Source organism: Corapipo altera, unplaced genomic scaffold (assembly GCF_003945725.1).
Source record: "Corapipo altera isolate COAL_440 unplaced genomic scaffold, ASM394572v1 23b, whole genome shotgun sequence".
NCBI classification, from domain to species: Eukaryota; Metazoa; Chordata; class Aves; order Passeriformes; family Pipridae; genus Corapipo; species Corapipo altera.
The window spans coordinates 9,237,583-9,265,100 of record NW_020884885.1 but is presented as its reverse complement, the minus strand read 5'-3'; the positions used below and the strand labels follow the sequence as shown (position 1 = coordinate 9,265,100).

The following is a 27,518-nucleotide window of genomic DNA, read 5'->3' as shown; positions in this document are numbered from 1 at the left end:
CCATGCTACACAGAGCTTCTACCTTATGCCTTGAAAAATGTAAAGTGCTTCCAGCATTTCCATGTCTAGAATTTGATGAAGCAAAAGTTAAATGCTTACATTACCTGAAAAATATTCATCTCTCCAGTGTAAGCTTCTATGGAATGAATAGTTAGGCCTCGATTTGCAAATCTCCTGGGAAACATACTGTGAAAGGCTTGCTCATTTATGAAATTCAGGCAGTATTTTGCAATGGGAGCTAAAAAACCTTTAGGCTTTTTGAAAAGGGAGATTGCACTATTTGAAATAGATGTGGCTAAACCAGAGGAAGTCTTTAAGCTTGACTGAAAATCTGATTTAAACCAAGGTAATTGTGCTTGTCACATGCATCTCGTTGTGTACTTAAGTTGGTTTAAGGTGCAATTATGTGATCAAGTTTCTAGTGCAAGTATGGTGTTAAAACTGGCATTTAGCCCATACAGTAGCAGTATTTATTTGATGGAATCTTTGTTATGATCTTAATATAAAAGATAGTGCCCAACCAGTGCCCTCTGGTAAGTTCAGATATTTCCTTTCCTCGCTGTACCTTTGTGCAGTCTGAAACATCTCTTCTGTAGGCTCAATCAATCATCCAAAGGCTGAAAAACGTAGTAAGGGGGAAGTGGGATTCTGATCTTTGGGCTGTGGAGAGACCAGTGTGAGTCCCGGGTCAGAGATGTGCGGATGTATGACAAAGAGAACAAATATGGTGCTGAGGATCATACTGCTTGAAGTCTTTTGCAAGAGATAGAGTTGAGAAGGGGAAGTTGCTTAGCTGGCCAAAGGAAGAGGCTGCTGAAAGGTAGCAGTGAAGATGCTCACTGCTGCAATAAGGAGTGCCTGTTTATTCTGAGCCACTTCTTTTGCCCTGCAGGGAGACACACTCAGACCAAACTAAAAAGCCAGATTAAAGTGGTGCTGAGGATGTTGAACTCCCATCATGTCCAAGTGTAGTGACCTCACCTTAAGCCTGTTCATCAGTGTTCCCAGAGTCAGCAGAAGGAGCAGTTACAAATCAGTTACCAGCTGCTACAGATCCTTCTTCTGGGGGGAGGAAAGCAAATTCCTCGATTCTCTGGCAGTAAAGCTGTGAAACTCAGTTGATAAATGGCAGCATTTTAAACTAATGTGAAAAGTCGTGTATTAAACAGAATGGCTATTGATTTCACCATCTAGGGGAATGTGCAAATTGACAGCATGTAGCTAGAATGGACTTTGCTGTCCAACATCCTGACTGTAGAGTAGTGAACCTCTTTGGAATAGGTAGGAGCATGGTTGGGAGTTTTTCATCTGGTGCACTGCATGTCAGCTTGGTACCGTGATGCTTTTGTAGAAGTGAAATCGATCTGACTCAAAGAAGTTTGTGCGCAGGAGTTGAGCTTTCTGTGTAGTACAGGAACGTGATGTTTGGGGCAAGAGGGGATACACAGTGTTACCAGCTCACGTTTTGGCCTAGAGAAAGCTTTGTGGTCTTCTGGTTTCTTGTCTCGGGAGCTGGCAAACTGGTGAAGACAAGTAGGGCACACATAGTACCTTGACGAGAAATACCAGTCACGTACGTGGCTGTGGGGACGGACCATGCCTGTTCTTTGTGAGCTGGAAGAAGTGTGGAAGAAGGGGGAGAAGAGCATGGGTCAGTTTAGCTCTGTTCTGTAATAGCTGCAGATATCAAGCACACTAGAGTTTTAATGGAAATTTTGACAACGAGGTCAGAAAGTCTTGCTTGCCTAGGGAGCATGCTACTTAGCGGACAGCAAAGTGTGACAGCTAAGCCTCAGTCAATATGTTAGGCAGGGGATGGAGCAGTCAGAGGGACTGTCACGGTTTTAGTGACAAATTACCATCTGTCAATAAACTCAGAAGCCTTTGGAAATCGGCTCTCTGGCAGCTGCTTTCATGGGATGTAATGTAGCACAGGGCTAACTCAGCACAAAAAAAATAAAAAAGCAATGACTTCCTGTAGACTCTGTGAGTGGTTTTGTTGACCTAATTTTCTCAGTCTCTTGCCCTGGGTCCTGAGCTGGGGTACTGTCACCCCAACAGCCTAACCCTAGGCCTCCAGCACACACTGTTTTTCCCATTGCAGTGTGTCTGACCTGCGGCATTGTCTAAGCTGGAGTTCTTGCCAGTTCTGCTGAGGCATCTCATTACAGGGACAACAGCTTTCATATGTACATAAAATGGTCATGTTTGTGCCTGAACCATAACGAGCTGCCAACTACTTGCCCTGCATCCTTCCTTCAGATTATGGGACTGCAGTTGGCAGTGTGATAGAAGTCCAGCTCTTCAGACACAGTTCCCTTCTGTCTACACAGGACTTTCCCCCCCCACACTGCCTTTTTGTGACCACTGCACAGCACTGCTAACTCTCCACCCAGCACCATCAGGTGTCTGCAGTCCAGCAGCCATGTGGTGGTACACAGCACCATTAGCTGTGAAATTCAAGTTTGGACTTTTCAAATACACATGTTGTTGATGCAGTACAAATTCTTTTGTGGAAACTTGTTTAAATACATCTGTCCTTGCTTCACAGTGGCTGTCACTGAGCTGGCTGTACAGAGATTTATTTATAGTAGAATGAGAACCATTTGCAAAAAACCTAAATGTGGAATAAGAGCAGTGTCTTACTGAGCGCTGCCTAGTGCAGGAAGTGCTTGCAGGTACCACGGGGAGAATTGGCTTTTCTATTCCAATTCTTCGTGTAGTCACTTGGAGTTAGAGTAACCTGATTGTGTACACACAATTGTATGTCTTCATTTCCTGAAAATCTGTCTGCTCTAGTTGCTATGTCTTGGTGTTAATATTGAATTGAGATGAATGGAATATTCCAGAGCAATCTGGTCATACTTTACTCCATGTTTGCAAGGTGGTTTATGGTGATGAGCCCTTTTAATGAAAATGTGAACTGAGCTAGATCTGCAGTTTCTGTAGGGCAGGAATCAACACTGTTATTCCTGTTGTGGGGACGTAATGTCTGCTGGCTGGAATAGTGTTCTGTCACGCTAATGTTTTTTCCTTCTTTGGTGTTTCAAGGGCCTTAAACTCTGGAGTTGAGTACCACTGGGACCAGCTGAATGAGAACATCTTCGCTGCGCATTCCAGCAGCAGGAGCACTGAGCGGCCCGGGTAAGTCTCCTGGATGTTAGATCTGACCCTTTCTGCTGTTTTTGTTACATCTGACAGGACCACTTCTTCTTTGTTCCCTTACCACTGGCAGCTTTAAATATGCAGTTTTCTCCCCCTTTGACATTGTCTGGTCGGGTCACCTAGCCTTCTTCCAGCAAGTGACATTCAGTGCCCAAAAGTGCCAGTGATAGTAAAGAACATGTGTCATTCATGGCCCCAGTAACATCCATGAGCAAGCTGTGGGAAGAACACGTGGGGCTTGATGCATCAAAAGCACCATGCAAAGCAAATGGCCTTTGGAGGATAACTGAAGAACAGGGCAGTTCACAGAGATAAGGCCAAATCTGTTGGGTGGACCTGGCAACAGATTTTCATCCCTTTAATTTCTGGTCATGGGACAGTTGTTTCTTGGCAGTAAACTCTAAAAATAAAGCTAAATTCTCTGACAGTCCCATTGGCTGTTTCATCCAGTCTGTCCAGTGATGCACACGTTAATTATTCTAAACACAAGGGCGATGCTGCAGTCCCTTGCTTCTTGCTCTTGTGGCAAGTACTTCTCTGTAATCCAGCTGTTCTCAGCAAGAGGGTGATAGTTGTGTTTCTGAATTGTGAGCTCCAGGATCGCAAGGAAGTTATGAGCTGGTGTACAGGGCAATGTCTGTGCTGTCCTACAGTCTTGATCCAATTGAGGTGACAAGTAAACAGTAGAGATTCTTTACTCTGCTGTGTGAGTGGATATTGCCACTGCTTACATTTCTGACAGTACATAATCAGTCCTGTATAATGGACAGCTTGAAGGCAGAAATACTGGTCCAGAATGAACTAACTCAAAGAGAGAGGTAGAAAAGTGTGACAGTTTTCAAAGCCTTATGGCTTTGAAAGTTGTGAATGAGGCAGTCTTTCCTAGAATCTCTTTGCTATTCCCAGCACTTTCAGGCAGAGGTCAGTTTTGAAAAGAGCGTCCAGCATTGTCAAGCTTCAGCTGTAGCATCATACACTTCAACTGTTCGATTCTGAGAAGCTAATAAGCCTTGAGGTGATTCCTGTTGTTTGCTTTTGAGAACAGAGCGTTTCTCTAGTCTGACTGGAATGAGCAGAAGTGCCTGCTGGAGTGCATTCATGTGTGATGCTGACAAACTAGGAAGTCCAGAGGAGGGAAATGATACAGGCTATGTCTGTGAGAGTTGAAACTGCCCTGCCAATGTGTAGGAGGTTTTATATGAGTTTGTACTTCTGCATTGCACATTGCATTGCCTACCCAGTGCAGTGACCCCAAGACAGGTGTTCTGCAGGCTTAATGATGCTGTAGAGAAATATCTCTGTGCCTGTAAGACACACTGCTTATGTGGAAGGGTGAGTGGACTCTAAGACTGTTGCCTTAAAACTCAAGAGACCAGCTGCTGAGACTGGAGGGGCGTGTCTGTGTGTGTAAATAGGTGCAGATCACAATTCCCTCCATCCCCATCTGCACAGTGGCTAGCAGGTGTGTGTGGCTAGCAACCTGGTTGGAGTGGAAGCAAGAAGAGCCTCACGTGGATGTTTCAATCTTGCTGGGGCATGTTGCCTCCAATGTTCCTAGTCTTATTTGTTTTTCTCTCTTTTCAGAACCAGCAGAGCCACATGGAGAACAGACAGGGACATGGGCCTGATGAATGCCATAGGCCTGCAACCCCGAAATCCCCCCACCTCTGTGACTTCGCAGGGTACCCAGACCTTGGCGCCTCAGCTGCAGAATGCCGAGACTCAGACAGAGAGGGAGGTACAGGAGCAGGAATCCACCTCTGCAGGGACTGGGGAAGGTAGGAGATCAATCAGTGATTTATCTGACACAGCTTACCTGGTGAATTAGGAGTTTCTACATAGGTTCCACATGCTGTCGATGCATTCGACACTCCTTTTATCCCTTCGGCAAATATTTCTCCAGCCTAATTTGCCTGTAACCAGGCCAAGATGATCAGGAGAGTGAATCTCTGGCCAGATGAATAGAGAAGCTGTCTTTTCCACCTGCTTTGAGGAGGCAAAATGAACTCTTCTTCAGATCACTGTGTCTTTGTAGAATCAACTGTACTGCCATCACTCCTCACACATCTCCTGAACTCTTAACCATCAGTAAGGCTGCAAGCTGTTGAGAATTATCCTTTCTGCCTCTGTGTTAGAGTTTAGCTTGGTTCTTCAACTTCTGCAAAATGTGTGCAGCCTTCACAAGCTCAGCATTTGGATACAAAATAAAATACTGTAAATCGCTTCTCACAAAGCAGCTGTGAGTATTCTGTTTAATCTGAGAAGTACATGATGGGTGTCCAGCTCAGCTATTCAAAACCGTCTCTAGTGGTTCACAGTCCAGGAAAACTTACCAACATGTAAAAAGCTGGAAGCTGTGCAGTTCCTATATAGTGATAAAGTCACTAGTCTGCTGAAAACATGTTGATTTTGTGCAGGCTTCTTGTCTCAATACTGTAGCATGGTACTTGAATCCAACTCTGAAGGCTTGGCTAGGGAGGAGTTGGCCAGTATATACATATGAAAGGCAAGAGAAAATTGAGGAGACAATTTTGAAGTTGTTGGTTCATGATGAACTCACTTGGCTTTGGGCAGCAGCCCACAACATGCCTGTTTGTGCCTCTATGCTTGTTTGTTCTCTGTCGCTCTGAAAGATACCTTTTGGTATGTGATTCTTCTACAGTTACTGCTGTGCAGTATCCAACATGTATGATAAGGCTTTGTGTTTCCCTGATCTCTACTCTTCTGTTCAAAGTTGTGGGAAATTCTTGGCCTGGGGGGTTTCTGTCTGCTTATCTCAGCAGAGCTGAGATTAACCTCTCTGGAAAGTTAGTACAACTGAGGGCATGTAAATAAGTCTGGAACACAGGCTGTCTGGACAACTGCTGATCTCATGGGAACTGGCTCTTCCACTGAATGTGGTCCACAGACTGAAAACAGGGAGGGACCTTCTTGCACTGAGGCCATGGTGGCTGTTGCTGCAGACTTTGGGGGTCTTTCTCTGCTCTGTTAAACTAGGGGAATTCTCCAGCGTTGCTTTTTTCTGATGCTGTTCTGCAATCGTCTGAAGGTTTCATTAACTTGTTCTTTCTAATTAACCTTTCAATTTTCAGATCTAGATCATGGATTATAACTAGACTGTTAATGAGCTGGGGAAAGGATTGTCCTTTACCAGTGCCTTGGGTGGGGTATCTCTACAAAGAAGCAAAATATGAAGCATTTGGAAGAAAAGGAGTGTAGATAACAAGCCTAGGATAGAATACTTCTTTTTTTCTCCCTTTCTTGCTTGGAAGAAGGTTGGTGAGTTCTCCATTAGGTATGATTTCTGTCTCAGGCATTGACTTACTGCATGTCCCCTTGCAAGTGGGCCTGTCACACTCCTGTCAGCTGTATAAGGACCTTAAGAACAAAGGAGTTATTCCAGTTTAAACACATGCACTGGAGATGAGTTGAGAGATTTTACCCTATGGTTGATCAGTTCCTGTGCCATTTGCATCCTCAGTGGAAATTCCTGTGTAAGGGCTCAAGACCAACTTGAAACAGGGAGCTGTGAAGACATTAACAATCAGGAGTATGTAGGATCAAAAAAACCCAACTGTAATCCATAATAGAAGAATAGTAAAAGGACCCATCATGAAGCAGAAAGACAAATTTTCAGCTGCTGCTACCAACACCTGAAGCAATTAGCCAGGTACTTGTGGCAGCAGTGGTCTGGTTCATCTGAGTCTTTGTGCTTCACATTGTGCTTGAACCTCTTTGCACTGCTTGTAATGGTAAGGGTGCTGTTTTTCTGGTACCATGAACTCTTGTGATGCACGTCCAGTGTGTTCCAGCAGGGAAGATTAGATGCCATGATGCTTTTCTGATGGCTAGTTTGCCCACTGTATCTACCATAACTGTCTGCCTGTTGAAAATTAAAACATGTTTCCTAATGGCATGATCCAGGTGTCAGGGGCCAAAAGAGGAGAGGGGGGGAATAAAAATAAGGAAGAAATGCTACCACTAGGGTAGGGCAAATTATTAACTGTCTACCAAATGGGAATAAATCTTCCCATAGTACAGTACACCAGGGGCCTGTGAAGATTAATTAGTGTTTTGTATGGGACTTTGAAGATGTAAATCACTACATAAAGGCTTAGCAGTATTATCAGCAGTAGAATGGATAAGTCAAGTGTGATTCTGAGTACTGTAAAGGAAAGTGGTTTAGTTATCACCTCGTCATGAGGGGAAAAAAACCCCTAAACCAACAAAACAAAAAAAAAAACCTTGTATGTTAAAAAAAAAAAAAAAGAAAAAAGAAAACCTAGTGCTACCCTGAGAATGGTTTCCTTTCCTATGTCCTGTCAGTTGCACAGTTGTGGGGAATTCTGGCTCAGGGCATTTCTTGTACATATGTGCTTATCGTATTAAAAAAAAAAAAGTATGCAGAATTGCATCAGGAATCTAATTAAGCTCTGTGCGGGTATAAATAGTTTCCTTTTCTCATGCAAAGCTCTGCGGGGACTTTGCTGCTCTGATTATCTTTCTACCGCCTTTAGAGGTATGAGGAATGAGTATGTGATGACTTTATTAGAAGTGAATCCCTTAAATATCTGTATCTTTCTGTTTTGCAGTAGTTGGCTTGTGAACTCTGCTCCACATATAAACTAGAGGTAGTTGGAGTTGAGAGAAAGCTAGGAGAGGTACCAAGATATGCTTAAAACAGTGTTTCAACTGTCTCCTATTTTCTTATAAGCTGACAGACATAGTGGAAATACTGATAGAGTTGTAACTTTGAGGCACTTTTAATTAGAAACAATCCGTTGGGAGTTATACTGTACTTTCCCTTGCAAATAGAGGCATGATGGGAGTGGGATCTGTATCCAACTTGCAAATTGAATCTTGCTTAAAAAACAACAAAAATTCTTGATGTGGCCCCAAAGCTTTAGCCTTTAGAAATTGTAATTCCCAGTCCAGACTGGGTCAGGCCATGGCTGTCACTTGTTCAGACTGCTGGATCTGTGGAGTATGGCACAAGTGGCAGGAACTGTCAGTGACTGCAGTTTTGCAAAAGGTGCTGCAGGCTGAAGGAAAGGGACCTTTGCAGAGCTCCGTGACACTTGATGACAGTGCATCCGTGCTGTGCCTGGCTGTTGACAGTATATCAATACATCCTTCAGATAATCCAGTTCTTAAAGAAAAAAAAAATCCACATGCAAAAAAAATAAAAAAGTAATAAAATAATAGAAAGGCAATTGTAATCTCATTTCCTGTCATCTGCATTGTCTTTGTCACTTAAAATTCAGATAGGTAACTCAGTGCTTGTTGTGCACATTGTAGCCATCAGAATACTTGCTATCGGTCTATTGCTACTTTGCCTGTCTTTAGGGGAGCAACATGTTAACTACTGTCATGCCATATACAGTTTTTAACCTGTTTGATTGAAGGGTTAATCACCAGCCAATACAAATTTCCATTGTGTCTAGCTGTTTTCAGAGGTTGCAGGAGATACTTTTGAGCGGGAGGAGAGTTGTAAACTGAAGGCTTTGGTTTGTAGAATTCAATCTGTTCAAACTATTGGTAGTGAAAAGACAGCATGTGCAAGTGAAACTTCCCTGATATAAGCAAAGCATCCTGAGGATGCCTAAGGAGCACTTAGAAGCAGTCAGTGTGCCTGCATGTGGTGTAACTTTTTTAATCTGAGACATTAGGAACATGTGTCAAGGGACTGCTTGGGCGGGACTACTCTGTCCCTAGCCGAGCCTCGTGAATGCTAACAAGAAACGTGTTGGTTTATGTTAGCTGAACACGTTCTTGCAATGCTGTTGTCAGATGTAATGTGACTTCCGTACAATCGATATGGAAATGGGAACCAGGACACCAGAGATCAGCTTCCAGATCTGCCTCATGTTCTCCAAGTAGAAACGTGGGTAGATTCCTTAGCCTTTCATCTGCCTGTCCATCTGTAAAATGTGCGTCATGTCCTGTAAAAGTGCAAATTTTGATTTCTCTCTAAAATCCTCTGAAAAGCAGTACCTAAAAAATAGAATCAGGTTCTAAAAGCATGTACTATGCAAGCCTTTACAGTGTGATCTACTCGAAGTACTTGGCTCTCTTGGGATTAAATTATGTGGACTACTTTTAAACTCTCATTACAAAAGTTTCACTCATATGAATCGCCAAGGTGAGCTATTGCTGAGAAATTTGTTACAAGTCAAACCAGTTGTGTTTTTTCTGAGTTCTGTGGAGTTGTTTGGATTAACTACCTCAGAAAGGAAGTGTGAACATGCTTCTGGGCTTGGTTGGGCAGAAAAGTAACTGGTAGTATTTCTTGTGGCATTAAAGGAGACGTGATTATTCGTAGTTGGTTATGCTGTGCCATGTCCCTCCCCTTTCTGTTCTTATGCAAGGAGTGAATTTAAAAATGCTGATATTTTTATCTTTGAGCATCTGAATTAGTGGGTCAGCTCACACCTCAGAGCTATTATTTCATTTTCTCTGAAGATTTAGATATCTCTGCAGTGCTTACTGTTAGTTTTGAAGCTTTGTTTGCAAACATGACTGCTAACTACTGCTGTTTTTAGAAAGAGGACAGTTGAAAATGGGGGAAAAAATTCAGAAGCTGTGTTAGTATGTTGCACAGCCACAAGGGATCCTGATCTCACCCTTGCTTCTGTGGACTTTGCTTTTTATCAGGTGTGTGCCACATCCATACCCAGAGATAAACACATTGTACTCCCTGTTAGTACTTCAGAGACCACTTCACTTAAAAGTGGAAATACTCCTGCCTTTTGCCCAGCTCCATCGATCGTTTGCCAGATATTTTGCCTTTGTAGTCTTCTGGAGTAGTGTGGCAGAGGACTTCTAAAAACAGATGCATTAGCTAAGAGAATATTTTGTTAAATGTTTGAGCCAGTCAGCTACCTTGACAGAAATTCCCTAGTCTTTGGGATATTTGTTTTCTCAAGAGTAATGTTTTGTTCTGTGTTTGGAATAGATAGGATTTTGGACGTCTGGAAAGGTCACTTCGATTACAGTAGAAAATGTTCGTAGGAGCACAGCACTGTGGACACAACACTGATACTTACTTGTGTTGAAGAAGGAAACCATGGGTGGTGATGTCCTGTCAGGTACAGAACTTACACCTTATGCAGAAAAAGGTTGACACTGTGTCCAAGATTACTTCTTGCTCTGTGATGGATTTTGCTACAGGGACAGCCTGTGTGGAGGATGAATTGTTATTCTGCAGGTGTTGTGCTTACAGTGGTATTTCACACACTGTAGCCTGGTTTCACAAACTGTAGATGGTTAGTTCAGTTTTCTAGATTTTGTCTGTAGTGCTCTGAGGTTCCTCTGTTTTTCTGACCCTAGAAGGTGGGCTTAGAAGAATGAGAGCCTGAGATAAAAGATTTTACATAGTCTGGGACACCAGAACATAGTTTTGAACATAAAATGAGAGAAGAGAAATTGCCTTGTCCATATGGAGAGTTAGATGTGCTGTCACTTGTCCTTCTCCCGCACTGGTTTGAGTTCATGCTCTGGATGTGCCTAAACTCTTTGGAGTGTCACAAGTATGGGGTTTCCTTCTGTCCTAGTCTTGTTCAGCTGGAAGTACAGGGAATGTTCAGCAGGCCGCTGCAGCAAGTTGAAACTTATAGCAATCCGCGATACGGGGTTTACAGCATTTCTGCTGTTTTGGGTAAGTGCCTGTGTGCACACCCTGAACCTTTAGCAAATGGAAGTCAGCTTATTTCACTTGAGCTGAGTACTAATGTAGTCTGCATTGGCAGCCTGGTGAAAGAATGTGTGTGGGAGTCACCAGGCAGTAGGAACCGGCTGTGTGTGATCTGTGCTGTAGCTCAGCTCAAGGCAAATTGTGCAGGAAGCTTTGCTCTGAACTAGTCAGCCAAAGCCATTGTCGAAATTTCAGAGAGGGAAAGGGGAGGATAATCCCAAAGCAGACGTGCTTTTTGGCTGTTCGAATGGAGAGGCTCACTTCTGGCCCTTGATGGGCTGTCTTTCTGGAATTTCCAACATTGCTGTGTCACTGTGTTTGTGAGCTGAAGGCTCATGACTTGCTGATTCACTGATTTCTGCTGTGACATCAGCCCTTGCCTGTTTTCTGAAGAAGCACCAGCCTCAATTAGAAATTCAGCCATGGCATATGGTAATTCAGGGGCAGGGAAAAGGAAGAGCTGCTGTGGTGTGCACTGCCTGGATGGGCTGCTCTGGTGAAGCACATGTTTATAATGCTGAGGAGCATTGGCTGACTGGGAATCTCTTCTGATTTACTGTTCCAATGCTCCTGTATTGGTCTAGTTTATAGTAAGTGATTTGTTAAGAGCACAGTACCTGCTGTTTCAGGACTTGTGTAGTAGATAGGACTGGCTGGCATGTCTCTAGGCCAGGTTGCAAATTTTGGCTTTCTTAAGCTTCCTTTCCAGCCTGGCCACTCGGCTGGTAATAAAGTGCTTTCAACTATGCCCTCAGACCCTCAGAAGGAAGTGATGACTAAATCCAAAACCATGCTTCTCAAACCTTCCAGTTAGTTCTGCTTCAGTATCCCCTGGCATGCATGTTTTTCACACTGAAGTTTCCAGTCTAATAGCTGCCTCTGTCCTCAGTCTTCGTACTGGTCAGCCAAGTTCCTAGTTCATGGATCAACCACATCCTAGTTCATCAGCCACATGCTGAACAGGATTTCTCTGCCAGAGTTGTGGGTCAGGCTCCATCCAGGGGGTATTCTTGCTCACTCCTCTAAGGCTCTGCTACAGATTCTCACGTGGTTACAGGTGTAAACCTGTGTACAGGTTTACTACCTTCCTAGCAAAAAGGGATGTGTTCTATTAGTGAGGATTAAATTTGCCTTTAATGTCCATAATATTTGTACAACAGCAGAGTACGTCAGCAGACTTATTTGAGGATGAAATAAACTGTATCCTGTGATGGGGGAAGCTGGTGTTTCTTGATGCAAGTTCTGCTAAGCCCATGAGGAAAGGGAATAAGCCATCACTGACTGATTGCACAACGTCTCTACAGTGGCGTGGTGTAGAACTGTGCTGAATACCCTAGCTCTCATATTGGATGACTGATCATAGAATCATTTAGGTTGGAAAAGACCTGTAAGATCGATTTCAACCTTTAGTCATGTAACTAAATCATAGCACTAAGTGCCACGTCCAGTCATTTCTTGAACAGTTCCAGAGATGGTGACTCCACCACTTCCCTGACCAGTTCCAATGCTTAACCACCCTTTCAGTGAAAAAATTCTTCCTGATATCCAACCTGAACCTCCTCTGGCACACTTTGAGGCTGTTTCCTCTTGTCCTGTTGCTAGTTGCCTGGTAGAAGAGGCCAACCCCCACTGACTACAACCTCCTTTCAGGTAGTTGTAGAGAGTGTCGGCCTCCTTTTCTCCTGGATAAACACCGCCAGCTCCCTCAGCTGCTCCTTGTAAGACTTGTGCTCCAGACCCTTCACCAGCTCCATTGTCCTTCTCTGGACATGCTCCAGCACCTCAATGTCCTTCTTGTAGTGAGGAGCCCAAAACTGAACACAAGATTCCAGGTGCAACCTCACCAGTACTGAGTACAGAGGCACAATCACTGCCCTGGCCCTGCTGGCACACTATTTCTGACACAAGCCAGGATGCCATTGGCCTTCTTGGCTACCTGGGCACACTTCTGGCCCATGTTCAGCTGCTGTTGACCAACACCCCCAGGTCCTTTTCCACTGGGCAGCTTTCCAGCCACTCTTCTCCCAGCCCGTAGCACTGCCTGGGGTTGTTGTGATCCAAATGCAGGACTCGGCACATGGCCTTGTATAACCTCATATCATTGGCCTCAGCCCATCAATCCAGTCTATCCAGATCCCTCTGTAGAGCCTTCCTGCCCTCCAGCAGATCCACACTCCCATGCAACTTAGTATCGTCTGTGAATTTACTGAGGGTGCACTTGATCCCCTCATCCAAATCATCGATAAAGATATTAAACTCCACAGCCCCAAGTATTTTTCTTTTTCTAGTCAGTGTGGCGTTTTGGCTTTTATTGTGTTTTAACCCCTCTCTGCATCTAGCCTTGTTGACATTTGTGTTCATTTCCTTGGTGCAAGAGAGCTCATGGCTTTCTCTTCTAATCAGCACTCTGATAGCTTTATGGAGGTGGGACTGAGATTTATTTCTTTAATAAGAATCAGCAGAATCCTACTGTGGAATGTTTCTAGCAGTTTATGATTACAGACTGTTCCCCAAATGCTCTGGGTAGGGTTTATAGCAAAAGAAGGATGTTGGGAAACAGAAGTGGGACAAACTTCCCTGTCATGGGGATTCAGTCTCCTATGTGGACTATTTTTTTGTGAGATTTTGTTCTTCAAAGGTAATCTTGAGCAACAAAGGTATCTGACAATGGTTCTCTCAGAGCTCAATAGAGCCTGACTATGAAGGGAAGTCTCAGAAATAGAGCAGACAAAGACTGTAGGTCTTGAGATGTTTTTTGCATTCCTCAAAAGATGCCAGTCAGGGGAGCAGGAGCATACACACTTGATCTTTCCTTCGTCATAGATGATGTGAAAGCACAGACTGTGTTCTCTAGTTGCTGTCTGCTCTTGGCCGCTGCTTATGTCTTCCCTGACTGACATTGGGGACATGGCCATCGTGTCATCTGCCTGGGCTTTTCTCAAACAAGTGAAGTAGCAAAAGGCCACAGATTTCTTTAACACCATGGTGAAATGTTTGGTTTATTGTAGTGCAAACTGAGGTTTTTCTTCCTGTCCCCATGGAACTGGCAGGATTGTCTCTGAAGCTGTGATAAAACATCCTGCCTCTTTGACTACACTTTTTTCCCCCACCTTTACAGCTAGATAAGAGCTGCTTCTCCAAGGTTTGGATGGGCAAGTCTGTAAGGAATACCTGTGGGAGTGGCTGAGATTTTCTTGTCAGAATTCGGTGCCTTTGTTTGGCACTTAACCAAAAGTTATGGAAGTAAAATGTTGGGTTCCCTCTGGAATAAAACGCGTCTTCTATCTGATCATGCACACTGGATGATGCATCTACCCAGCGTGCTTTCTCTTTGTGTTGTACTTTGCCTTGTGCACCAGAGTTGCTTCTGCTTTCTTTTGCAGGGGAAGGTCCAGAATATGGAGCCAGTGGGGAGGATGCCCTGAGTAGGATTCAAAGGCTGATGGCAGAAGGTGGCATGACTGCCGTGGTTCAGCGGGAGCAGAGTACCACCATGGCATCCATGGGCGGCTTTGGCAACAACATCATTGTGAGCCACCGGATCCACCGCAGCTCTCAGACTGGTGCCGAGTCCACTGGAGCTGAGGGCACATCAGCACAGCAGTCCACCTCACAGCAGCTGGACACAGAGCTGGAGGGACGGATCCTGTCAGAGTCTGTGCAGCTGCCAGAGCACGGCCTGAGCCCGCGGACAGCCCCTAGCGCGAGTGAAGGACAAAGCGCTGGTGATCTGGACCTGCCAGAGCAGGCCCAGTCCTCCATGGACACCGAGGGACCAATTGAATACAGTGACCTAACTAATAATAACCATCTTCCTGACAGTACCAACTTCTATAGTAATGACAGCACCAGTGGGGAGTCGCGGAACAGGTAGAGATTAAATTGTGTGTTGGTGCTACCCTTGTACTGCTCAGCAGAGACCTGTACCTCACAGCTGGCCAGGAGTTGGAAGACTAGGGACATGTGGCTCTGACAGGATGCTGGTGGTTCAGAGGGCTTCTCTATCCTCGGTGGGGGGGAAAGGGATAAGAATTACAAGGGAAGCCATGGGCAAAAAAGCATACTTCTAACATTCCCACTGCTGAAGAGTTAACAGGAATACAAACCACACTGTCTGCACATCATGCGAATTTTGAAGCCCCATGGCATCCTCTGAGTTCAGCCCTAACCCTCCAGTTTGGTGTGTCATCCTTTGTAAAGCCTCTTTCCTTTCCTGTTTCCAGCCCTTTTATGCCCAGGGAACTGATCAGTAGCGTGAGAAAGGGAAAGAGGCCTGCAGCATCCTTCTGGAGACAGGCAGTACTGGGCAAACCCAGGTGTGATGCTCCAGCTCTGCTGCTGGAGTGGAAGAGTCTTCCAGGCCACAGTCCCTCTCCATAGCACAGCACTGCTCCCCCCCAGGGTGTGGTGTTCTGAGACCAGTCCTGCCTATGCTGTGGTCTTTTCTGAGAAGAACTGGGCTTTGCCAAAACATGCATGGCTCATGATATGCTCACAGGTGGGGACCTTTCCTTTTTAGAGAGCTAGTTTAGTACTTGGCAGGAACCTAAGTAGAGCTGCTGTATAGATGGGTAGAGGGACAGGGGCTACTGCTCTCTAGTCAGGATGCAGTTCACACAAGGATGTTCTAAGCTGTGCCAATATTAACATGAATGAGCCACCCCAGTGGTTTCATAGTGCCAGGACTGAGCTGAACCTGCCCAGAACGGTGCAGGAATTGTCTTTCAGCTCCAGGCCAGGGTGTGAGGTATTGGTCTGTGATGTAAGGTGTTGCATGTGAAATCTTGACCTTGTACATGTAGTTTCTAGTGGAGAAGTCAAGGCTCTGATATTTTGTTTTTAGTCTCAAATGTGATTTTCCTTTTCGTTTGTAACTCTCCATCCCTAGCAGGCTTGTGGAGGAAGGACAGGGAGAGTGTGAGTGCTAACGAGGGAAACACCAAAGATCAATGTCATTAAAATATGACAAACCCTTGCTTGACCTCCTGTCTTCATTTGTGTGATGGTTGTCTCTGTGTTTGGCCTTGGGGATAGATACATCCAGCTCAGAAGCTCAAGCTACCTTACAAATGTCAGATGATGATCACCATTTCCCAAGAGGAAAGCAGACTCAGCCTGTGAGTTGAAAGCCAAAACTGGGAAACAAGGAGGAGCATTTGGGAGTCTTGCTTGTGAATCACCTTTTGACTAGTTTGGAGATGAGTAGGCACCTCTCCAATGCCCATGGTTCAAGCAGGGAGAAAGGAGTGTTTCACCTATCCAGCTTAAAAAGGTATGTACAGATGCAGCACTACCTTGGGCAAGCAGAGAGTGGTCTGTCTTGCTAACTTCTTGAAGCAGAAAAGGGATGCAGTATCTGACTGTTCTGGTTAAAGGAATGCACACCCCACTGTTACCACTCTCCGGTGAGAGATGTTTCCACTGCTGTCTGAGCACCTGCCAGCAGCTGCTGTGCTCCTGCCCAGCTCCTCTAGATTCTGTGCTGCTAAGACATTATAATAAATAAGGCTATCGTTAGGCAGCACTCAAGCTCCCAGTCAGAAGAGTCTGTTAGAGAACATTAAGCAAATCTTCTCTTAAATCACAGCCTGGAAATGAACCTTAAATCAAATCAGCTGCTGCCAGGCCTCATTGCAGAGTGTTAATGAGGCTCTAAAACCTGCCCTGAGCCAACCACATCCCTGATCTGACAGGGGAGCAGCCTGAAAAATGGAATTCCCTTGTGGCAAGGAAGGTTTCATGCATCCCTATATTGCCTTAGTGTGGAGTGGCCTGAAGATGTGCTGGCAGTTGGGAGCCAGAAGAGCTACGTCTCAGCTGAGAACTTGGGCAGACAGGGCAGTGCGAGTCTAGACAGAGCTGTTTACTGCTCTGCTTAAAAGCAAACTACAACAGACCCTGGAAAAAAAAGTGCTTCAGCTCAGCCTGACGTCTCTTCTTCCCTCTCCCTGCATGATTCCTGTAAGAGTCTTGAGGCCCATTCTTGGTGGATGGGTTGCAGAGCATTCATAGATGTCCATTTCCAGAACCAGAGCCAAACTACCTACAGAAAAATTTCCATCTCGGTTGGAGGAATGTCTTTAGGGCTGTCTCAGTCTGTGTTGGCAGACTTTCAAAGGCCTTATGTGCACCGTTGCTGGACACTCTGGCTGTGCTGCTGTGCAGAGGCCTGAAACCTGCTCTGCTGAGGACTTCTCCTTGGTGCAGACCTGCCCCCATTGGAGACAGTGGCAGAACAGGCAGTGAGCTCTAGTGGGAGCAGGAGCAAACCGCAGTTGCTGTCTTTGCATTGACTCAGGACATCTCTGAAGCTCCAAAGCAGTTTTCTATTTAAGACTTACAGGAAAGACTTCCTTATGAGAGCAGGCAGCTTTGTGATTTCTCCTAACTCACTCTGTAGCTCTGGGCCAAAGGCTGGTAACAGCTGCAGCCTGTGTTCCTACAGGCCTTAAGCAGGAGCAGCGGGCAGGGTGGGTGCGGGAAGGCTTAATCTTCAGGTACTGCCTTGGACATGATTTGTTGATGATCTGCTGTGGCTACACAACCAATAAGCTGCTCTCAGAGGTGGTAGGCTTCTACATAGAGAGAGCACTGCTTTTCTTTTGAGTTTCAGGCCTAGAATCTGCTGAGCTCAGTTTGTCCCTGCCTGAGACCTAACGGAGGGAGGTGGATGGGTGGGAAGAGTGCTAGAAAGGAGAGAAACTTGAGCCCACTTATGCAATGGGCTCACACACACACCCCACCCCTAATGCAATTTATTTCTTATGCCTTCCGTGCTTCTTGTGGAACAAAAATCTCTCTCTGCAGGACTACCCTGCTCCAGCCCAGCAGTCTTCCTCTGTTGTTTCAGTCAGGGCTGATCTGACTGTAGCCTTGAGCAACACCCCTGAATCTGCATGATGACTTGAGGCCTGGAGCCCTGTGCAGAACAGGAGGTGGTGGGATTGACCACGCCCAGGACAGTGCAGCAAAAGCTCAAGGCTCCTTCCCTAAGCCTTGCAGCTTACCTGTTCAGTGCAGTGTGACAACGCAGTGCTGAAGCAAATGCTGTGCCAGAAGCAACATGGAAATTCAACGAGAGCTGCTTGAGGAAACCAAATCAGAGCTGTGCATAGTTGCTGGCCCAATTTAGGAGGCAAAATGAGAGCTTTACTGCGTAGGAGCAGGAAATAATCTTAAAAACCGAAAGCTTTTCTCAGCCATAGCCTGTCAGGAGCCTTTAAATGTGCTAACAAAATCCTAGGGAAAGGAGAAATATGATGCAGAGAATTTTATTTAGCTTTCAAAAGGCTTTTCATAAAGTCCCTCACAAGAGGCTGTTAAAGAAACTTAGACACCTCAAGGGTGAGGGATAGAGTCCTCCTGGAGACGGAAGCTGTTTGAGGTGGGAATTGGAGTCATAAGTAATGGCCCTTTCTTGGCATGGAATGAGGTTAATGGTGGGTTGGTCGGGTTCAGTAGGAGCCAGTGTTCTCTAAAAGCCCTAATGAGCTGAAAGAGGAGGGGAGCAGCTGAACATACAATATTATTTAGGTTAGCTAGGAAGAGAGAATGTGCCAGAAACCTGGGGCAATGGGAGGAGGTAGTGGTTGGAGCTGCTATGCTGCAAGGGGACTTCTGTATGAATCCTTCACCTGCATGGCCACTGCTTGCAGCTGGTGAATGCTCTGGCATCTCTGGGCCTGGGACCCAGCCAGATGGTGAGCACTGCCTGGAGGGAGACCTGGGATCCCAGAGAGGGTTGCTGAAGCCCTCGAAGGTGGTACAGCAAAGTGGTGGTACTTGTCCCTATGAGTCCTGAGTTTTCTCCCTCACTTCTTTGCTGGTCTATTGCTTCATTTCCAGTACCTTTATTTGACTCCCCCTGGAAGTCCAATGCTATACCCACATGTGGCTGCTGTGGAGTGACCCTATAGCTGGATGGTTCTGGGACCCCAGCTCTATGTGACCACCAGGTGCTGTGCTGGGCAGGAAGGAGGGGGCAGGGACCAGGTCACAGCTGGCTGCATGGGGAGTTTCTTTCTCCCGGTATTACTGATACCAAAGCCAATGCCCACAGCCAGTTCCTCCAGCAACTGCTCATGCTGCTGGCTACAGAGAGCAGCTGCCCTCTCTGCTCAGTCCCAATCTGTCAGAGAAGCTATTCTCCAACAGAAAAAGGCAAATTAATTAAAGTGTGCAGCATATGAACCATCCACCACTAATTGGTATCTTGATGTGCAGCACATAAATGTCATGCCATTGCCACCTCTGCGTGGAGGGGGCCGGGGGGCACTGCAGCCTTTCCAGCTGCTGCTCTCTGGCAGCCAATTAATGCCAGCGCCCCTCTCCCCTCATCCTCCGGCACAGGGGCCTCTCCCGTCCCTACCCAGCTCTTGCCATGGTAGTGGGCGGGAGCCCCGTGCAGCTGCTCTGTGCACTCCGCTGAGTGCAGGGAATTGTTTCCCCACAGCATCTCAAACAGAAGCTCCTCTCATCTGTTCCCAGTGAGCTCCCTTGACTCCTCTTTGTTTTGCCTTTCAAGCAGTTGTTGCTGGCGTGTGGCACCAGTAGCAGCTGGCGGGGATCAAGTTGTCTTCCCCAGCATAATGGCCCTGGGCATCAGATCTCTTCCAGCCAGAAGCCAGTGTCGCAAGGAGGACACTGTGAGGCTTCCCCTCTGCCTTTCATCTGAAAATCAATATACTGTTGTTCGGCCTCCAAGCAATCCATCCATCTTCTGTGCCAGAGTCTTGCCCACTCGTGCGGGCCAGGCTTCTCCAGCTCAGTGGTGCCACATGGGAGGGACTGGGGGTCCCATGCAGTGGCTCCAATAACTCAGTGAGACAGAGAGGGTGTGAGCAACAGGAGGTACGAGTGCAGCAAATGCAGCCGGTGGAAGAGGCAGCCAGACACCAAGGTCTCCAGGAGGAGCCATTACTGAAACTGGACCACTGCTTGGATGGAGAGCTGCAGCTGGACTCTGCCACACCACTGAGCCTTTGTTTCAGCTGTGATTGGCCAGACAGTGAGCTCCACACTGGCACGAGGATTTTAGCAGCTGCTGAGGTTTCTCTTTATGTCCTTGCATCCAGCCCTGCTCCAGTTTGGCTGGTGGAGTTGAGTTCTCAAGTCCTTGTTCTTTATAACCTCAGGGAACACCCAAGGCTCTCTGACCCTTCACCCTTACCCTCTGAGCTCCTAGCTCCAGCTTCACAGAGGGTAGGGTAAACAGCAGACACTGTGCAAAAACATGAAATGTTGTGGTAATTTAGGCTTGGTCCTTTCTGTTTCTTAGGCTCAGCTACATGGCCCTTCCTGGAATTTAATGCTGGACCCCTGATACCATCATAGCTATTAAAGCCTGTCCCTCAATCCCCAGTTCAATAATACAGTAATATCTTGATAGGATCAGGAGTTGGCTCTGCTGGCAGATAGGCTCCAGTCCCTCCTCTGGCACAGAGTGTGGCACCTCCACCCCATTGCAGGGAAACTTTAATTTGCAGATTATTTGTTTTCACAGCAAATTTCAGAGGGGGGGATGAGCAAGCGGTGATTGCTGGCTGCTGACCAAGCACTGCTGAAAGCTGTAGTCCTTTGCTGGGCTCTGTCATGCTTTGCTGGTTGGTACCTAAGCCCAGCTTCTCTCCTTCCCCTGGGTCCTTGTAAAACCTCCCCAGCATGATGTGGCTGTGGCTCTGCCTTTTTCCTGAGGGTCATTACCCCTGGGTTTGCTTGCTCCTGCTAGGCAGGGCCATACCCCACCGACTCCGTGCTTGGGTAAGTGCCACAAACTCCTTCCCCTTCAGCTGTAGGCAGAATTAGAAAAGGCTCAGAGGGGCCAATGAAGACTGACTGGCAGCCACTGGGGAGGCTGATATTAAAACATGTAAGTACTACAGCACTACAGAGGGTTGCACTTATCTGTCGGCCCACTGCAGAAGTTGCCATAGAAGCCCTGCCAGCAGCCCTCTGCTAGTCACTTACCTCAAAGTTAACACTAATTAAAACAATTATTTAGAGAGGAACTGGGACTGGTCCTGCTGCATTGCTGAAGGGTAGACAAGCACAGCCATGGAACAGCAGCTTTAGGGCTCTGGTACCTAGTGTGACTGGCAAGAGCAAGTGGCACTGAAAAGGACAAGGTTTTTTAGTGCATAGAGAGCACTTGGGCCCTGGGTCACAGTCAAGGAGGAGGAGGAGAGCTGAGAACACAAAGCAGCAATAACCCAGCACAAGATGCTGCCCTGCACCCAGCCTTTCCCACCCTGCTGCACGTTCTGTGGCCACTCACAGGGTAGGAGTAAGGATCTTGCTCTATGAACACTTTATTTCAGTGTCACGTGAGCTCCAGTGGCTCTTGGTGGGAGAGCTGGGGCTGCTCCCCACAGAGCTGCAGCCCCAGGCTGAGTGGTTGGCAGTGCTCGGGGTGCAGTGACCCAGCAGAAGCCCTGGAGATGGGTTTGCTCCAGAGGCACCGAGGATGGCTAAACCCAGCATTGTTTTTTTGATGAAATCTCAGATTTGGTTGACAAAGGTAGCTGTGTCAGGATAATATGCTTAGGCTCCTGTAAGGCATTTGACATAATACTTCCTGACAACCTGATTGGAAATTAGCCCTATACAGTACTCTGTGGGTTTAATGCAGCTAAGTGCAATGCCTTAGTGTATGTTTGGGGAGGCAGAATGTAGGTCGCAGCAGTGAGACAGGGCTGCACACCACAGGCAGTCAGGGAAAGGTCAAGGGAGCTGAGGTTCCTGGGGAACCACAGAACCAGTGGATCCTGTCCTGCAGAGGGATTGAGCTCATTGCCTAAGAAGTTACTTTGGAAATCAAACTTGGTGTATAGCTTGGCTAAAAGCCCACCAGGACTCCAAGGTGCCACAAAAGAGCCAGCTCAGGGACACCAGCAGTCAGAAAACCACCAGTGAGTGGAACTCCCATCCAGGTCCCATGTGCTCCTCCCTCCTTGAAGCTGTCTTCTCTTGCACTTTCTCCCCTCAGTCCCTCATTGTGAGGTTCAGCAGGATGGGGCATTTCCTTCTCCTGGGTTTCTCCAGGCTCCTATACCCTGTTTCCTTCCCTGCCCTTTGACTCTTACCCCTGCCTAGGTGATTTTCTCTAGCAACCATCTCCTGCTTTTTTTTTCTCCTCCTCTGGAGCATTATTTATCTTATGCTCATCAGTGAGCATGGGCTTTCCCTCCTAGGAGTGCTGCTTCCCACACAGTTAATGGGACTGCTGGGAGCGGGGTGGTCTGGATGCTTGCCAGGACTCAGATCCATCCCCAGGGACACCCCACGGTGGTGCAGCTTCATGAGCTCGTCTGGCCAAGAACATATGCAGGCTGTGAGTGCCCACATCCTGCCCACACCGCCGGGAGGGGTTGGCCATCTGAAGTGCTGCCCTTGGGCAGACCCACCCTGCTTGGATCCACCCTGATGCTGCCAGGCCCAGCCCGTCTGGCTGCACAAATACTAACTTAAGGAACAGTTAACAGCTGTGAAACTGCTGAGGTTCCTCCTACCTCGAGCAGCCCTTGCTCTGTCTTCATCAAGGCTGCTTGATTCAAGGCTGTCCAGATGGCCTAATGTACCTCATCAAAGTACAATTTGTATCGCAGTGTGCAGCTATTTGAAGCATCCCAGCTTGGGGCTGGTGGTAACGCTTTGGCCAGTGACACATCTGCTTCAATTCACTGGGGAGGTGATGGATGGAGGGGCTGTGCTCTGGAGCCCACTGTGGGGAAGCTGGCCCAGCACATGGCCTGAGGAGGGACCAGGGGTGGGTTTTCTGTGGTACCTGTGGGCTGGTGCTGGTTGGGTCTCCCCAAGGTGTTGGCAACTACTGCTGTAGGGATGGTTGCAAGTGCAACAGGTCCTGTCCTTTGGGAAACAGCTGGAAAAGCCCTTTGAGCCTTGCAGGAGCATGGGATATGTCTCACCAGCTGCCCTGTGAGACTTGCAGCCTTACAGGTTTGGTGTTGACCCTTTGCAGCCCCAAGTTGTTGTTCCTCCCTGCTGGCATCTTCAGCTCTTTGAGGGGATTTTGTTAAGCACTATTTTGCTTTGTTCTACACTCTCTGGACAGGCTCTGTGTTCTGCAAGGGTCCTCCTGCATCATTCCTCACAAGGCTGATGTGCTCTTGCCCCGTGAACAAGTGCTCATCAGAGCACAGTATCCCTGTGAAGAAAATTTGTTGCTCTCAGTCAGGTAGCTCTGAAAATCTGTGAATATAGATTTTCCCCATTTTCCAGTAGCAAGAGGGGAACCTAGTTGGTTTTTGCTGTGTTATGGGAGTGCCTGCCGTTCCACTTCCCATCAGTACTGGGGGATGCTGGCACACTGAGAGCTGGGGGAGAGCAGCACTGGCGTGAGCAACTAACTACCCAAGCAGGGAGACTGGAGGTGTTGGATAAGGGTGGATCCAAGTAGCTGCATGGATCAGCAGCTGGAAAAGGTACCAAGAGCGTGGGGAGAGGAGTGCTGTGAGATGGGGTCTGAAGATCCCCCCCTCCTGTGGTGACCTCAACCAGGTCCCACCTGAGCGACAGTGGCTGTTAACACTCCATCTCCAGCGAGGCAGTTGGAAGCACTTGCTCTTTGGAGGTATTGGCAGCTCCTCTCTTCACATTCTAGTTTCAAGGCCATGTACCCACTCCCCTTTTGGAAGGGGCTTGTGGTCTCTGACTGCATCTGGCTGGGCTCTGACTTTGCCTGGCTGCCTAGACTCATCCCTATCTGCAGCTCCATCCTCCAACTGAATCACCCAGGGGCTGGAAATTAACTCCCATCACAGGCTCATTTTCATTAATAAAAACAGCAGGCTGGGCTGAGATTTTTATTTATTTTGCTGATGTGATTACCCGCCTCCCACCCGTGGCTCCCTCAGCCCCTGCCTGGTGGGGAGGGGAATGCTCCATGTGGGTTAATGGGCTTCCACAGGCACCTTTACTCTATGCCATGCTCAAAAAATCCCAAAGCTGCATGATCCCCATCCCAGACAGCTCTTCAGCCAGACCACGCTCTAGCTGCTGGGAAGAGAAACTGCAACGCTGCACTGGAGCAATCCCTCTGCCACAAGAGAGGGTCTCAGCATCAGGTCCCCAGGAAGAAGCATTTTGCCTCCTGCCCAGCCAGGGTTGCCAGCCAAATCAGCCTCTAGGGGCTGGCCTAGGGCCTGTACCAGGGTGGAGCGGCAGCAGACTTGGCTGCAGAGAGGAGGGTGAGGGCTGTGTGTGCATGTGTGTGCACACGTGGTGTGCATGTGCAAGGGAGCGTCCATGGAGGGGAGAGGGACTGCAGCATGGAAGGGTGGATGGACAGAGCTAGGCTGGCAGCCTCCTGCCCTCTTCCTCTTGCACTCTCTGCCCTGAAAAACGTTATTTAATCAAATTATGCAATTACTGGGAATTAAGGGAAGGGATCAATGCCAAAACAGAGGCTGCTCATTTCCAACTTCCCCAGATCCTTCAGGCTTTTCTGTGTGCCCTCTCCCCTTCTCCTGAGGCTTCTCTTCCTCCCAGTGAAATCATCGGAGGGATGGGGACCTGCCTGGCTGGAGACTGAATCCTTTCTCCTTTGGTGTGCCCTGGCTCATTTAGACTTTTGAGTCCCGTTGTGCAGGCTTGTGACCTCCTGCCTTCATCTTCCCCAGAGTCTCCAGCTCTGGGGTGAGTGGTCCCGAGGCTGCACCTTACAGGTCACCTGGACCCTGCTGCCCTCCTGTTCTGCAGCAGCCTCCTGCTCGCCTCCCAATTCCCTGGCAGACACAGTAGTGAGATTATCGTAATGATGTCCGACAAGGCAGTATCAGGAATTATGCTGATAAATCTAAACAGACAGCTTACAAAAAAAACAAAACAGAACAAAACAACCACAACTGAACCCAGGCCTGTAATTTAATACAGGGCTATTAGCCATCAGAGAACAGAGCTCTTGCATCCTGCATTCTCAAGTCTCCTCCATCCCTGGCTCTGCCTTGAGAAATGGCCTCTTGCCGTAACAAAAGACTTCAGCCAGGTTTTTGGCTTGACTTGGAGTGGTGGGGTCTCCTTGGTGAGTGCTGGGGCTGGGTGGGGTGTACAGACCCTGGGAGGAGTGGAAGACCCCAGTGGAAGCAGGCTTCATCCCCACAGTGCGCAGAAGCTCAGTACCCATCACCAGCCCACGCTGGCCTCTTCTTCCCAGGGTAAAATTCAGTAGGCAGAGACTGGGAAGCCAGAGTGAGGGGAGGGGCAGCCCCACTTGCAGGAGGTGTGAACGCTGGGGAGCTGCCCAATAACACACTTTATGCCCATGGGATGAAGGCAAATAACCATGTTGTCACTGCTCTGAGGTAGCCTGGAGGCAGGGCCAGGTCCCTGCCAGGTGCAGGGAGGTGCAGGGCAGGGGCAGCATATCTCTTGGGAAGGGAAGGATCTGCTTTGTTCTGGCTATGTTAAATGTTTTCTTGATGCAGCAATTGCTGACTGATTTTTACCTGCTATAGATTTTGCACACTTGCTGTGTTCATCCTGATTTCCTTCCCTATGAAAGACACTGTAGGTAGCACTAACATTGGTGGGAACTTTATAAGGTAAATATGTCTGTGGGGAGCATAAGTCCAAATGGGGATCTAAGCTGAGTTGCCTGGAGTGAGACACACACACATAGAGCTCTTTATCCCCCAGCAGTGCCAGCAATTACCTCAAACCCAGGGAAATGCACTTTTTTAAAGCAGGGAGTGCATTTAAAGCAGGTATTTATTAGACTGCATGTGTATTAGAAGGCAGGCTCCAGCAAGCTGCTCAGTGAATTAAATCTGATGGCAGAGTGGTTGCGCTGCAGGGCTGCTGTCTCTCTGCCCCTGCAGTGGAGAAGCCCTGGGGGCTGCAGGGAAACCCCCAGAGAGACTTGAACTTACTTCGCTGCCCCAGTGCAGGGAGGCTGGCAAGCCACAGGGCAGCTGGGCTGCATGGTTCAGTGCCTGTATGGGGCTGGGGCTTGTCTCCTCATGTGGGATGAGTTTCTTCTCAAGTCAGTGGCTACAGGTACCAAAGGTGGTCTCAGCTCCATGGAGGCTTGCCAAGGTCAGAGGATCCAACACCCATAGTCTAGGGATCAGTGTCTTCTGCGGCCATCCTCTCGCTGCTCTGCAACAGTCACTGGCACCTTCTGCAGAAACCACCAGCTTAGAGAAATGGTATGGACTGATCTCCTGAGCTGGAAGGTGTCAACAGGGCAGATGAGCCCAAAAGTCTTTGGAGGGGAAGCAGCAGCAGCTGGGCTCTTGCACTGGTCACTGGGGACCCCGTGACATGCCAGGGAGGAAAGCTGAGCATTCTCAACTGCCAGGGAGGAAGCTGCTGTGTGAGTAAGCACGTGGGTTAGTGAATTCATGAATTAATGAAGTGATGAATTAGAAAATTAACCAATTAGACTAATCTTTTAAAGGGGCTTGATCCTCTGGTTGCTCTTTCCCTTATGGCCAGGCAGCAAGCTGTGTGGGACAGTGCCTAGAAGAGGATCCTGGGGAGCACACAGCTGCAGGCAACTGCAGGCAGACATGGGGTTCCCTGCACACTGCCTGGCTCTGTAGGCCAGACCCAGCCCACAGGCACAGTGGTTACGAGGGAGATGTACTGTCTTCTGTGTCATGTGGGAAATGGCAGGGGAACAGCGCAAGCTTACATTCCCACTCTTTTTTCCTTTTTTCCTCCTTTTTTCCCCCTTCTTTTTTTTCCTCTTTTTTTTTTTTTTTTGGATAATAGATGTAAGTGATTCAGAAACACTTTCCCCCTTCCATTATTGAGAAAGCAAATAAGAGTTGCAAGAGTGGGGACTGCAACAAAACAATTATATTGAAGTATTTGAAGTCGTGCTTATATGGCAAATGTGACAAAACTGAGCGCAACCTTAAAATAGCAACAGCAATCTTTTAAAACACAAAAAGCAGATGATTATTGACTGAAGAGATTGCAATGCACCAGGCTGGGTGCAGGCTGTTGTGTTTAACTCTCTCCAGAGGTGCCGCAGCGGGCATGGGTTGCGCCTGCCCTCCTGCTTTGATGAGCTCAAGCAATTGGCAGTGCCCAACAGCCAGCTTTCCAAGGGCTAACATGAGGTGACATAAGTCTGTTTTGCTGTCATACTCCCTCGCTTGATTTAAGTCACTGATATTTGGGGTCAGGCTGAGAGCACATGTGTCTGGTTCTCCCACTGGTATTTCAAGGATGCTCATGGGCTCATGGACTGTTGTGACTTTCACAGTTGTGGACCAGTCAGAGGTGGGAGAACGGCTTTCTATATTAGTTAACAACTATTTTTCATGCTTATCTGGCTTCCCTACATGAGTCAAAGTGGCTATACCCTGCTTTCCTGGCTGTGCCCTGCCAGGGACCCCAGGGCGAGTGGGAACTGCTTGTGCCACTGTCACCCCAGCCACTGGGGCCACACCTGCTGGATGGCTAAACGTAGTCACTCACTACCTGGAGCTGTGGCTCTGGCATCCTTCACTGGTGCTAAAAATGACATTTTCCAAATAATGAAAGAATCGTTCATTACCCTGTCTCTGCAAGCAGCCCGGGAGGCTGGGAAGCAGCTGATCACTAAGTGATGTGCCTAATGTGAGTTCAGCATTGGTATTTTGTTCCTCTGTCTCCAGTTAAGGCATGACATGAAGCATAGGAAGATGTGGCT

The 27,518-nt window shown here is 47.6% G+C and overlaps 1 protein-coding gene across 3 annotated transcripts in view; it reads left to right on the top strand.

Moving 5' to 3' along the window:
* AMBRA1 (autophagy and beclin 1 regulator 1) overlaps positions 1–15,834 on the top strand; it is a 131,080-nt gene extending 115,246 nt beyond the window's left edge. For all 3 annotated transcript variants that reach the window (XM_027642050.1, XM_027642049.1, XM_027642048.1), the window contains 3 exons: positions 3,052–3,144; positions 4,750–4,943; positions 14,242–15,834. In XM_027642050.1, coding sequence (XP_027497851.1) covers positions 3,052–3,144; positions 4,750–4,943; positions 14,242–14,732 — 778 coding nt within the window. In that variant the 3' untranslated portion in view covers positions 14,733–15,834. The remainder of the gene's footprint in view (positions 1–3,051; positions 3,145–4,749; positions 4,944–14,241) is intronic.
* The last annotated feature ends 11,684 nt before the right edge of the window (positions 15,835–27,518 follow it).